Here is a 12698-nt window from a genome sequence, read left to right as displayed (position 1 = left end):
CTGTCTCCTTTTTACTCTCCCCTTTGCACATTTTACCTCAGCCACACCGGCCTCCTTGCTGTTCCTCAAGCAGGCTACTTGTGTTCCTGTCTTTCGGTCTTTGCACTGGCTGTTCCTTTTACCCAAAATGCTCTTCCCTCAGCTATCAGATTAGCCCACTTCCTCTCTTCCAAGCCCTTGCTCAGAGATCATCATCTCAATGCGGCCTGCTTTGACCACCGTATTTACAAAAGCAAGCCCTTCTCTAACCTTCTGACCACTCTAGTTTTTTCTGTGATACTTTTCACATTCTAGCCTACTACGTAGTTCATTTCTGTTTACTGAGTATTGTCTCCCTGAACTAGAATGTCAGCTCCATGAGGGCAGTGATTTTTGTCCATTTTCTTCACTGACGTAGCTCCAGTTCCTAGGACAGTGCCTGCCACACAGTAGGCACTCAATAAATATCTTTTGGACGAATGTCTTAAGAAAATACACCAAAATTAAAATTTTCAATTAACTAAATGTATTTTATTCACCCATGTAAAAATGTATGGATTTCAGCTTCTGAAATATAAAGAATATCAACACCTGGCACGGTGGCTCACGCCTGTAATCCCAGCACTTTGGGAGGCCAAGGTTCTTAAGAAGAATGCTTAAGCCCAGGAGTTCAAGACCAGCCTGGGCAACAGGGTGAAACCTCATCTCTACAAAAAAATACAAAAAAAATTTAGCCAGGTGTGGTGGCGCACACCTATAGTCCCAGCTACTCTGGAGGCTGAGGCATGAGAATTGCTTGAGCCTAGGAGGCAGAGGTTGCAGTGAGCCAAGATTGCAGCACTGCACTCCAGCCTGGGTGAGAAAGCGAGTCCCTGTCTCAAAAAAAGGAAAAAAATAAAATATAATAAAAAAATCAACATTAACGTGTGCTCTGTGTTGAGTGTGTCTCCCAACTGAACAATGGCAGTTTTTGGGGTGGTTTCTTCTTACTAATTTGCAGTTTGAGAATTATTTCTTTTTCATTCGTTGGCAAGTTTCTACGTGCTTCCTCTAAATTATTTAGCATGTACTTTAGAAATAATAAACTAATCTAATATACTCCAATGTAAGACTACTTTTGGGCCTTTGCCCAAATTCCTTCTGCCTGAAATGTCTTGTCTCCATATAACTACCGCATGATTCAAGACCAAGCTCCAATGTGACCTCCCCCAGGAAATTTCTCTGACCTCATCTTTTAATGATACTTATCACCTTCTACCTTGCATAATAATTATTTGTCTGTCTAAAGGTGGCCACCAACAAGTTCTCCCATCCTTGTATATATCTGGCACTCCATCAATCAAAATATGAATCTATATTTCTTCCCCTTTAATCAGACTAGCCTTGTGACCTTTTCGTGATGTATGTTTCAACTAATGAAATGCATAAGATGTGACACAGTGTCAGTTTGCTTCAGGAGGCCTAACACCCTCCATTCTTGCTCTTTTAGAGCCCTAAAACACTGTCTTGCTGGACATAGGGCCATGTGGAGAGAGACGTTTTGAATGAGAGACTGCAAAGAGTGCCCAGCCAGCTCCCAGCTGTTCTACTCACTTTAGTTGAGATGCCAGAAAAATGAGTGAAGCCTATGTGGAAACTAGCCATGCTACGTCACCAACGTCCTGTGAAACGGAATTGAGCAGTCCCTATCAAGCTCTGCCCAAACTGCAGAATTGTGAGCAACTAAGCAGCAATTATTGATTGAAGTCATTATGTTTTAGCATGTGTTGATCTGCTGCAGTAGATAAGAGATGCCCAGCCTTATCTCCCTACTGAGACCATAATACTTTTAGGGCTCCAAGCACAGTAATCTGTAAAAAGTAGGCACTCAAATATTTGTTAAATAAATAAATCAGAAGGTAAATTAAAAGGTGAGGTCAAATTATCTACTTTTGGATATTATTTAGTTTTAGGCTGTCATATCAAAATACCATTGCTAATCAAAAGTTGACTATATTATTGAAAGTATTACAGTATAATATGCTGTAAATCATTGTTTATTATATGATGCTGATATAATTATCTTTCGAGAATAATTCATTCAAAATAAAATTGCCTCTTGAGCAAAACAGTTCTTAACATAATGCTATTACATGAACACATTTTAGGTTTTTAAATTACCATTTTTTTCTTGCATCTATTTTAGAATATATACAAAGAGATATTTTACTCTCTACATATGAACTTTCTTACATTAATTAATGCAAACTAATTGCACAACAAGCTACTACAGTTGACAATTTCCCACCTTTTACCTTTCCAACATTTTTATTTCTCTTTGGATAACTGAAGAATACTTTTTTTTTTTTTGAGACGGAGTCTTGCTCCGTCACCCAGGCTGGAGTGCAGTGGCACAATCTCGGCTCGCTGCAACCTGCGCCTCCTGGGTTCAAGCGATTCTCCTGCCTCAGCCTCCCAAGTAGCTGGGACTACAGGTATGCGCCACCATGCCCGGCTAATTTTTGTATTTTTAGTAGAGATGGGGGTTTCACCATGTTGGCCAGGCTGGTCTTGAACTCCTGACCTCAGGTGATCCACCTGCCTTGGCCTCCCAAAGTGCTGGGATTACAGGCATGAGCCACCGGGCTCGGCCAGAATACTTTGTCATAAAGGGGGACCCATTGAGATGCTCGGTATTGAGTTTTGATAATAACAATATCATTTTCTTAACACATCCGAAAAGGATGAATGAGATATTTTACAACTAATTTACACTAATGTGTATTTTGTACATTTCTCCAGTGATTTTCATTTGCTATTAAAATAGTTTACTAGATGGTTTTGGAATTGCTCATGCCTTCCCTCAGCTTTTAACTACAAGGATTTCTGTGAAAATTTTCCAAACATTACAGACACTTTAATTAAACTCTACTTAATTTTCTTAATCATTTAAAGTATTAAATACATTGAAGAAGCCAGGCCTTTAATAATATATCTTGAGGGAAGGAACACTATGTCTGCACATGCCGGAGGTTAGAGAAAGACCAGTGACAAAATATCAGAGCTTAAAAGTGTAGCCCAGGGCCAAAGGGACCTCAGGGGCTCCCTAGTGATTCTGGGCCTTGGGAGAAGCTAGGGATCAGGAGGAAGGCCTATTGGTCTTGTTTCTTGCCTCCCTCTATGTTTGGCTTGACACCGTTAAAAAACCAGCAACTGAGAGTTCTCATTAACCCGATACTGGGATCAAATAGGCAGAAAGACTGAATAACGATAATATTGGTATTCCAAGCATAAAATTGTATTATATGTATAATTATGATTTCATACTATATTTAAAAACTATCTGCAAAAAAAAAATGCTGACTATTTTGCATTGCAGTATTATGAAAATATGTGTATGATTAACTTTTACTATATAAACCAAATTCTAATTTTCCCCCCAATTAACTCAGTATAGGATATTGTTTGGTTTTCCTATTTATTGGATTTTCATTTCTCTCACACACACAATGGCAAAAGAGAAAGAATACAATTTTAGATTGCATGAACACTTTAGTAAAATAAATAAATTGAAATTATAGTGTTCCTAGTTAAGAATTAGTACAATGACTTCCCAAATACAAAGCAGTTCAATACATTTTCACTTATAATTAAAATTAAGATGTTCTTCATGACAATATTAAAGAATTCTTGATTATCATTGCTATATCAGTATTTTTTCACAAACATTAAAGTTAGTGATAACAAATGACTTACCTTCACATCCCTGTGAATTATGTTATTATCATGGCAGTAGCGTAGAGCTTCCAGTATCTGTCTCATATAATGGCTGTAAAAAACAAAAGAAATCTAAAAACCGTAAACAATTTTATTTTAAAACTTAATATACAGTGCTCCTAGTTTATAACTCCCACTCTCATATTAGTTGTCCATGGCCACATTTTATTTGAGCAGACAAGATGGATGTAAAGTGAGGCTTAATAATGAAAATGTTGGCAGACTCACAAGTTTATGGGCTTCATGAAGAAACAGTATGCTCTATATTTTCTAAGCTATCTAAGTCAAAATAATTACACACAGTTCATAAGTAAAGTTGCTTTGCAAACTAAAAATTTAAGCTTAAAACATGACAATTTTTTTCCCCAATACTCAGGTAATNGGCTGTAAAAAACAAAAGAAATCTAAAAACCGTAAACAATTTTTATTTTAAAACTTAATATACAGTGCTCCTAGTTTATAACTCCCACTCTCATATTAGTTGTCCATGGCCACATTTTATTTGAGCAGACAAGATGGATGTAAAGTGAGGCTTAATAATGAAAATGTTGGCAGACTCACAAGTTTATGGGCTTCATGAAGAAACAGTATGCTCTATATTTTCTAAGCTATCTAAGTCAAAATAATTACACACAGTTCATAAGTAAAGTTGCTTTGCAAACTAAAAATTTAAGCTTAAAACATGACAATTTTTTTCCCCAATACTCAGGTAATTCTACTTAAACTGGACTGCTGTTATGTAAACAGTGCTCAGGGCTGCTCCAAGGATTCAGACTAGAGCGGTGGGAGCCTTTGATCTGCCAGCAAATAATAAGATGCTCTCCATCTTACTTCCATTTAGCTGTGAGGACAAATGAGGGAAGAACGGCCCTTATCGGACAATTTCCTTTTGTAACATAATCAAGTTTTAGTTGGGGCTCCCTTGAACCAAGTGGAGTTAGTTCTAGGCACATGTCCTAGAAAGCCTGACTCCTTAACATGGCCAGCTGAGGATCCCTCCTGGAGCACAGGTGAGAACAAAGAAGAAATCAGCATTTTAAAGAACAGGCATTAAAAAATGGTAATGGGGTTAACTAGCAACCATCTGGGACAAGAATAGTTGATTCAGTACTACTTTAGGACTGCCTCCTGTTTCTAAAGTTCTTCTATAATTGCCCTATTACTCTTTCTCCGAGTATCTGTTTCATTTTCTGTATTTTATTCCCTCTATATTTGTCTTTCTCTTTTCTTCCTATTATCCCCCTTCTTTTCTTTTTTTTCCTTTTCCTTCCCAACCAGCATGACAGAAATGCAACAGACTTAACACTGTTCATTGTATAATATTTATCGAATTTTGTTTTGTTTCCAGATCTTATATTTCTGATACAAGTGACCTTGAACATGTGTATGTGACTCAGGGGAAAAAAAAAAATTCCCTATTCTGGCTTTACAATTAAAAGACATTTCCATCAAGTTCCCTCTGGCATGATACCATCTAATCAAGCTCACAGGAGTATTCCTCTAGTTAGCATATGCATTATTTCATGTATTACAACTAATTGGAAGGGTTCCATTTTAAAATGAAATGTAGGAGAAAAAAACAAAACAAAACAAACCCAAGCCTTGTTCCTGTACTAATCACAGGCTCCTTACAACTGGGCTTTAAGCCAGAGAGCTAGGCTCATGTAATCATTACTTCTGATGTTTAATTTATCTTACTTTGCAAATGCACATATAAGGGGTTGTGCTCATATACTCTTTGCTTGGGCCATTGTAGCCTGTAATTAAGTTTTGTTTATTTTTTATTTTTATTTTTTGAGATGGAGTTTCCCTCTTGTCTCCCAGCCTGGAGTGAAGTGGTACGATCTCAGCTCACTGCAACCTCTGCCTCCTGGGTTCAAGCGATTTTCCTGCCTCAGCCTCCCAAGTAGCTGTGATTACAGACACGCGCCACCACGCCCTGCTAGTTTTTCTATTTTGAGTAGAGACAGGGTTTCACCATGTTGGCCAGGATGGTCTCAAACTCCTGACCTGAAGTGATCAGCCCGCCTCAGCCTCCCGAAGTGCTGGGATTACAGGCATGAACCACCATGCCTGGCCATAAGTTTTGTTTAAATGAGGGGTTGTCAACTTGGTGTTGTGGCCCATTACTGGTTCAAATCAGGCTTTGGAGGATCTGTAACCCCTTGAAATGGCTAAGAGACTACACCTGTCAAAGTGCTTTGTAAACTAAACCATGCTACAAAGGTTGAGTCATTATTATTATAATATTATTATTGTTAAGTTCAGTCAAAGGTTTAGGAACAGCTTATTTGTCTATCTAGATGTCAACATGGAAATAATGGGTAAATTAAAATTAGTTAAAGTGGACATAGCTTGTACCTACAGAATGAACTATTTGGGATACAAAGCACTGAGACAGCCACCTAAATTATCTTTAACCTAAAGAAAATTCCTATCTCAAAGTCTCATAACACAAAACAAAACTCAATGAATGAGGATTTTTTCATTTGCATATGAGAACACTCAATTATTTGACCCAAACATACGTACACAGCAGAATCTTTGCGGTGTGTGTGGAGACAGTTCAACTATTTTTCTCCCCAAGTTATAACAGAACTGAACTATCTTTCTCCACCCTCCCAATCATGATCCTGGGAGGCAATGCACGTCAAAGTGTGCAAGCAGAATAAAACAAGAACTAAAATCTGCCCAAATGTTCTAGAAAGTTGCTGACTGAACTTTTAATCAAAAGACTTCACTTCATGAAGCATCATAGGGACCTGTGCTTTCAGAGAAATTCAGCAATATATTTGTTTATCTTTATCTTTCCTAAGGATCAGCAAGATAACTCCATGGAAGAGCTGGCCAGCAATGCATTTACTGCCTTTGGAAGGAAGCATTTCAGGGGTGCAGCATGGTAGAAGAGAGGTGATTCAGTCTGCTCTTCTTGTCAATGCAGGTGACAAAGCCTAATGCTATTTGCTAGGCAGAAGAGACCTTATCTCTGAAATGCCCTTAACAGGATATCTCTGGCTAAGGATTACTATGGTAAGTAGAACATGGGATCTCTGAGGCACAGATGGCTTCCTGGAGAATGTCATGGAGCTATCCAAATTTCTGGGGTGTAAAATAAAGATATTTGCAATGCTCCCCTTTGTGTGTGGAAACTCACAAATCCCAGTATAAACCTCATCTATTCTGGGCCAGAGGTGCATTTCTGAGGCAGTAAGAAGTGACGTGGGTGGCTGCCCTTCCCTTCTCTCTGCTTCACTTGAGCCTTCTGATTGCCTGTATCCTTGAAATTATTTAGTAAAGCGTGGTACTAGTTAAGAAGATCTCTGAGAGTTTGATTTGATAATACGATCTTGTGTGTTAGCTCACTCCACAACTCATCACCTCTGAAAGGATGGAGGTAATCACTGATTGGGTCGCACTAAGGACTGAATACAGTTTTACTTTTATGCCATGCTTTGCTGCTCCTCTTGGAGCTCAGCCTGCTGGAGAAAAATAACATTATCAATTTGATTACTTGGTGTCTCAAAGTCTTCTTGCAGTCGGTCTCACTAGAATACTGATACAAGCTAAATTTCCTAACAATAAATCACAGAATCAGCGAGGATGAAAAAAGATTAGAAGTCATCTGTCATTAAACCAATGGAGGAATCTATGCACACTTGTTGCACAGTCATTGATCCTCTGCAATAGGAAACAGACATAATAATACTTTCTGAGTCCCCGCCTACTTTTTTTATTGTTCAGAGGAAGAACCTTTAATAAACTGCCTCCAAACCTCTCTCTTTGCAACGTCACCTACTGGTCCCAATGCTACTCTTTTTTGGTCCACTCTGGAAAGTTCGTTTCACCATTTTAACAGCTTATACAGGTGGATTTAAAAATCAATAGGCTTTCATTTTGATGTGTATAAACATCTACCTTTTCTATAAATCTCAAGATTAGGAGAGACCACAAGTCATGTCATTGTATGACATCATCTCTTCACACTACCATCCTGCCTATCCTGACACATAGCCCAGTGGCAGAGATAGGCTTGAAGTTAAGAAAAAGCAATATAGATGACTGGGGACCAGAGTAAAAGTGGTACTGGTTTCACATCAATCCTGTCAGCATACCTGCCAGGTATCCCAGTGTTACTGTGGTTCAAGAAGGAAAAAAATCCCCTTCTTCCATTGAGTTTCACTAGTATTGACTATTTTTGGTATGAAAGAATGCTTTAAAATTTTGAGGGACAAGGAAGAATAAAATTTAAAATTGTAATAAAACTCAAAATAATAGAAGATAGGATTAAAAAAAACCCTAGAATGTGCTTTAGAGAACATAGCACAAAAGAAAAGAGGCTATTTAGCTTCAGTTCTACCACCTATAGATCAGAAGCCTAAAGAACACACATAAACTTTCATTTGCTCCTTCGCCCTAGCCCCAGCAGTACCAAAACACAGCGACCACACATTGAGCATATTCTTTATTTTGTGCTATAGCCATGGCTGCTCCATCCCTACGACTAGGTCCCTTGCTCTTCAGCCAGAAGGAGTCAGGGCAATGAATTTGAAGACATTCAAATCATGCTGAGCTCAAAGCTGTATTAAGGTGGTCTCCAAGTTGTTTCCAGCTATGTTTGTCTAAGATGCTATAATTATAAAAGAAATGATAAGACAGAGGAAATCATTTACTATAACTGTTTTTCAAATGATAGAAAGTTTTCATAAATCCTAAGCTAGGAACGGGAGTTCATGCCTATAATCCAAGCACTTTGGGAGGTTGAGGCATGCGGATCACTTGAGGTCAGGAGTTCGAGATCGGCCTGGCCAACATGGTGAAACCCCATCTCTATTAAAAGAAATACAAAAATTAGCCGGGCATGGCGGTGCATGACTGTAATCTCAGCTACTTGGGAGGCTGAGGCAGGAGAATCACTTGAACCTGGGAGGCAGAGGTTGCAGTGAGCTGAGATCACGCCACTGCACTCCAGCCTGGGCGACAGAGTGAGACTCTGTCCCCCCTCCCCCACCCAAAAAAGTTAATATGTTTGTGAGTTTGAACCCTTCAACATATTATGCCTGGTGACTAAGGAGGGATGCTGTATTCTATGTATTAAAAAGGCAACCTACAGCAGTGGGTAATTATGATATGATTGAATGTAACCAAAACAGAAAGCTGTGTTGCTCTAAATTTATAAGCAAGTGGCCCAGCACGTGCATGGCTCCTGCGATTTTTCATATTTACTTCTTATTTTGAGTCATTAGGTCTTTACAACAACTTCTCCACTTAGAACAAACAGCTGCCATTTGATTGGTAGGTCTCACACTGGCCTGAAGCAAATACATTTTTTAAAATGGTGCTTCTATTTCTCTTCCTTTTATTGTTCTTTATTTTCGTTAATTATTGTGAGATAATTTGATATCACTAAAAGGCAAAATGAAGAACTAATGAGGCAGATTTGCTAAAACAAAAATAAAAAAACCCAAGTAGAATTCTACATGGTTCCTGAGCTATTAGATCCCCGCTTCTTGTACAAAAATCATCACAAATGGGAAAGATAGCAGTACCGAAAATGTAAGCCTGTATTATAAACCCATGTTTTTATTTTATTTATTTATATTTGAGATGGAGTTTCACTCTTGTTGCCCAAGCTGGAGTGCAATGGCGCAATCTCGGCTCACTGCAACCTCCTCTCTGTGGCCAGGCTGGAGTGCAGTGGCGCAATCTCAGCTCACTGTAACCTCTGCCTCCTGGGTTCAAGGGATTCTCCTGCGTCAGCCTCCCGAGTAGCTGGGACTACATGCGCATGCCACCATGCCCAGCTAAATTTTGTATTTTTAGCAGAGAAGGGATTTCACCATGTTGGCCAGGATGATCCCGATCTCTTGACCTTGTGATCCGTCCGCCTCAGCCTCCCAAAGTGCTGGGATTACAGGTGTGAGTCACCGTGCCCGGCCCCTATAAACCCATGTTAATAGATAAACTCATTGTTCGGTATTTTGCATTTCCAGTGACTGTCGATTCTACTAACACATACTAAAACAGAGATATTCCTTGTAGCAAAGAGCAGCAGTAAGCTCTTCATCAGTTTGTCATGTGATGTCTTTGTCATTTTCTTTTTTTACTTTCACCTTGACCTATGGGGATTAGATATACACTACATACCTGGCTACAGCTTCACTGTACACAAAACCAGCGTCCGCTCGCTTTACGATTTCAAAACACAGATCTGCTCCATCCATACTGTAAAGAAATGTGAAAAAGAACATAAGAAAAGAGGAAATTCCAGGAAGACAACACTGAAAGTGAATACATTGTAACTAAGTTATTAGTTGGTTTACTGCTAAGGATTATGTTATTTAAATCTCCTTTCTTTCAATGAAATATAGACATAAATTACAAAGGGCATGATAGTCATCTTCACATTGAAAATCTGCAGGGAAAGAAACAGGAAGAACAGGCTAACAGTAATATCAAATAATATGAGTATATAAAATTGACTATAAATTTTCTTTAGGTTTTCACAAAAAGAAGCATCAGAAAATAGCAATGCTAGGGTTGTGTGCATATTTTAAAGTCAAATTCCAAAAATATTCAGTTATGTAGAATACAAGGATTTAAAAAAAATATCTTGCTATTGTTATTACCACCAAATGGAAAAATTCAGGCTATATGCTGTGGAAGGAAAAAACAATGACTTATATATAAAATAAAACTTATTTTTGTTTACATTGCCATTCCCAAAGTTCATTGCTACAAACATATTGTAACACACAGATGTGTTGGTAACACTGTGTCACGATATTGTCTCAGAACTTACAGTAGTTATCTACTTCTCACCAGATAAGTAAGGCCTCTTGTTGTCTTGGCCACACTTTGCCTCTTCTACCTACCCTGTCCACTGATGTTTCAAGAAAATCTTCCTCTCTAGGCAGAATGGTCTTATTATCACTCCCTGAGTATACCATTTTCTTTTTTACTTTTTGTATATACTGCTTTTCATTTTCAAAACCTATCTCTTTTTTTTTTTTTTTTTTTTGAGACGGAGTCTCGCTCTGTCGCCCAGGCTGGAGTGCAGTGGCCGGATCTCAGCTCACTGCAAGCTCCGCCTCCCGGGTTCACGCCATTCTCCTGCCTCAGCCTCCCAAGTAGCTGGGACTACAGGCGCCACCACCTCGCCCGGCTAACTTTTTGTATTTTTTTAGTAGAGATGGGGTTTCACCATGTTAGCCAGGATGGTCTTGATCTCCTGACCTCGTGATCCGCCCCCCTTGGCCTCCCAAAGTGCTGGGATTACAGGCGTGAGCCACGGCATCCGGCCTACAATAACACTTTTTATACATATACAACACCAGAAACAGTTTAACAATTTATACTCCCACTACCAAGTGTGAATGTGTCCCTTGCTCTACTAGGATAATGATTTTTTTTCATCTTTGCCAATTAGATAAGAGGAAAAAAGTCATTCATGATTGCTTTAATTTGCATTTCCTTGATTACTAGAGAGAATAAATATTTTTCATTTCTTTGTCCTGTGGGGAGAAAAGAAATGCTATTTTAAAACTGGCTGTAGTTTAAGCTGGTTGGTTGATTTATGAGGACTAAAAAACATCTCATAGTGAAGGAATCAGTTTTGCTTAGGCTTTTTCCTTTGTAATTGTGATATACGAGGGTAAGCACTATTCAACTTAGATGAGAGAGGGGTTAGGAAAAGGAGAGAGCTAAACTGATTGCATAATGAAGCAATAAGAATTTAGGTTCTTTCTGCCATCTCTCCATGCTGCCATAATGGTGTGCATGAATGTCCTGGCCGATGATATCCAGAGCATTAACAATACCAAAAAGAGGCAAACACTAGGTTCTTACTAGGTTGTGCTCCAAAGTTACTGTCTGGTTTCTAACTGTGATGATGAAGCATGGTTACATTGGTGAATTTGAAATCACTGATGATCATAGAGCTGGGAAAACTGTTGTGAACCTCAGGCAGGTTAAACAAGTGTGGAGTGATCAGCCCCAGATTTGATGTGCAACCCAAAGATCTAGTAAAATGGCAGAATAACCTGTTCCCATCCTACCAGTTTGGATTCACTGTACTAATGACCTCAGCTGGCATCATGGACCATGAAGAAGGAAGATGAAAACACACAGGAGGGAAAATCCTGGAATTCTTTTTCTAGGAATGTAATACATACTTACAAATAAAATGCCTCAATGGACTCTGGTGTTTCCAAAAAGAATTTGGGAGATGTTCTGAGAGCTAGAGGACTTTCTGGAGGGGCCTAGAAGGGATGAGGGAAAAGACGGGGCCTGGGGAGGAGGCAGCAAAGTGGTGAGAGGTATAAAGCCTAAGGAGGGAACCAGTCAGTGAGAAATACTTGGAAATTATTTACTGCCCTGTGCTATAATTACCAGCATGGATCAATCCATTTTGTCTGGTCATATCTGAAATACTAGTACTTGAAATGACAGTATCTACCCATGTGCATACATACATGGGGGTATTTTTAGGTTTCTACTTTCTTCCACTGACTTGCCTATTCTTGCATCAAGTCCCATACCATTTAAAATACTGTAGGGTCAGACGTGGTGGCTCACACCTGTAATCTCAGTGCTTTGGGAGGCCGAGGCGGGTGGATAGCTTGAGGCCAGGAGTTCGAGACCAGCCTGGCCAACATGGTGAAACCATGTCTCTACTAAAAAAATACAAAAAAATTAGCCAGGCATGGTGGCCGGCGCCTGTAGTCCCAGCTACTCTGGAGGCTGAGGCGGGAGAATCACTTGAACCAGGGAGGCAGAGGTTGCAGTGAGCTGAGATGGCACCACTCCACTCCAGCCAACAGGGCGAGACTCTATCTCAAAACAAAAACAAAAACACGGACAGACAAAATAAAATACTGTAGTAGCAGATTTTAATATTTGGCAAAATAAATCTCATTATTCTTCACCAATTTTTTTTTTTTTTTGAAACAGAGTCTTGCTCTGTC

General features: G+C 39.2%; 1 protein-coding gene across 2 annotated transcripts in view; it reads right to left on the bottom strand.

Annotated features, from left to right (window-relative positions):
• Positions 1–3631: 3631 nt before the first annotated feature.
• Positions 3632–12698, bottom strand: part of LOC108529260 (peripheral plasma membrane protein CASK-like) — a 202899-nt gene continuing 193832 nt past the window's right edge. For both annotated transcript variants that reach the window (XM_017871453.1, XM_017871455.1), the window contains exons 4-5: positions 9880–9957; positions 3632–3787 (exon numbers count right to left, since the gene is read on the bottom strand). In XM_017871453.1, the coding sequence (XP_017726942.1) occupies positions 3667–3787; positions 9880–9957 (199 nt within the window). In that variant the 3' untranslated portion in view covers positions 3632–3666. The remainder of the gene's footprint in view (positions 3788–9879; positions 9958–12698) is intronic.

The sequence above is a fragment of the Rhinopithecus bieti genome, unplaced genomic scaffold (assembly GCF_001698545.2).
Source record: "Rhinopithecus bieti isolate Rb0 unplaced genomic scaffold, ASM169854v2 scaffold_6902, whole genome shotgun sequence".
NCBI classification, from domain to species: Eukaryota; Metazoa; Chordata; class Mammalia; order Primates; family Cercopithecidae; genus Rhinopithecus; species Rhinopithecus bieti.
This window is presented reverse-complemented; position numbering and strand designations above follow the sequence as displayed.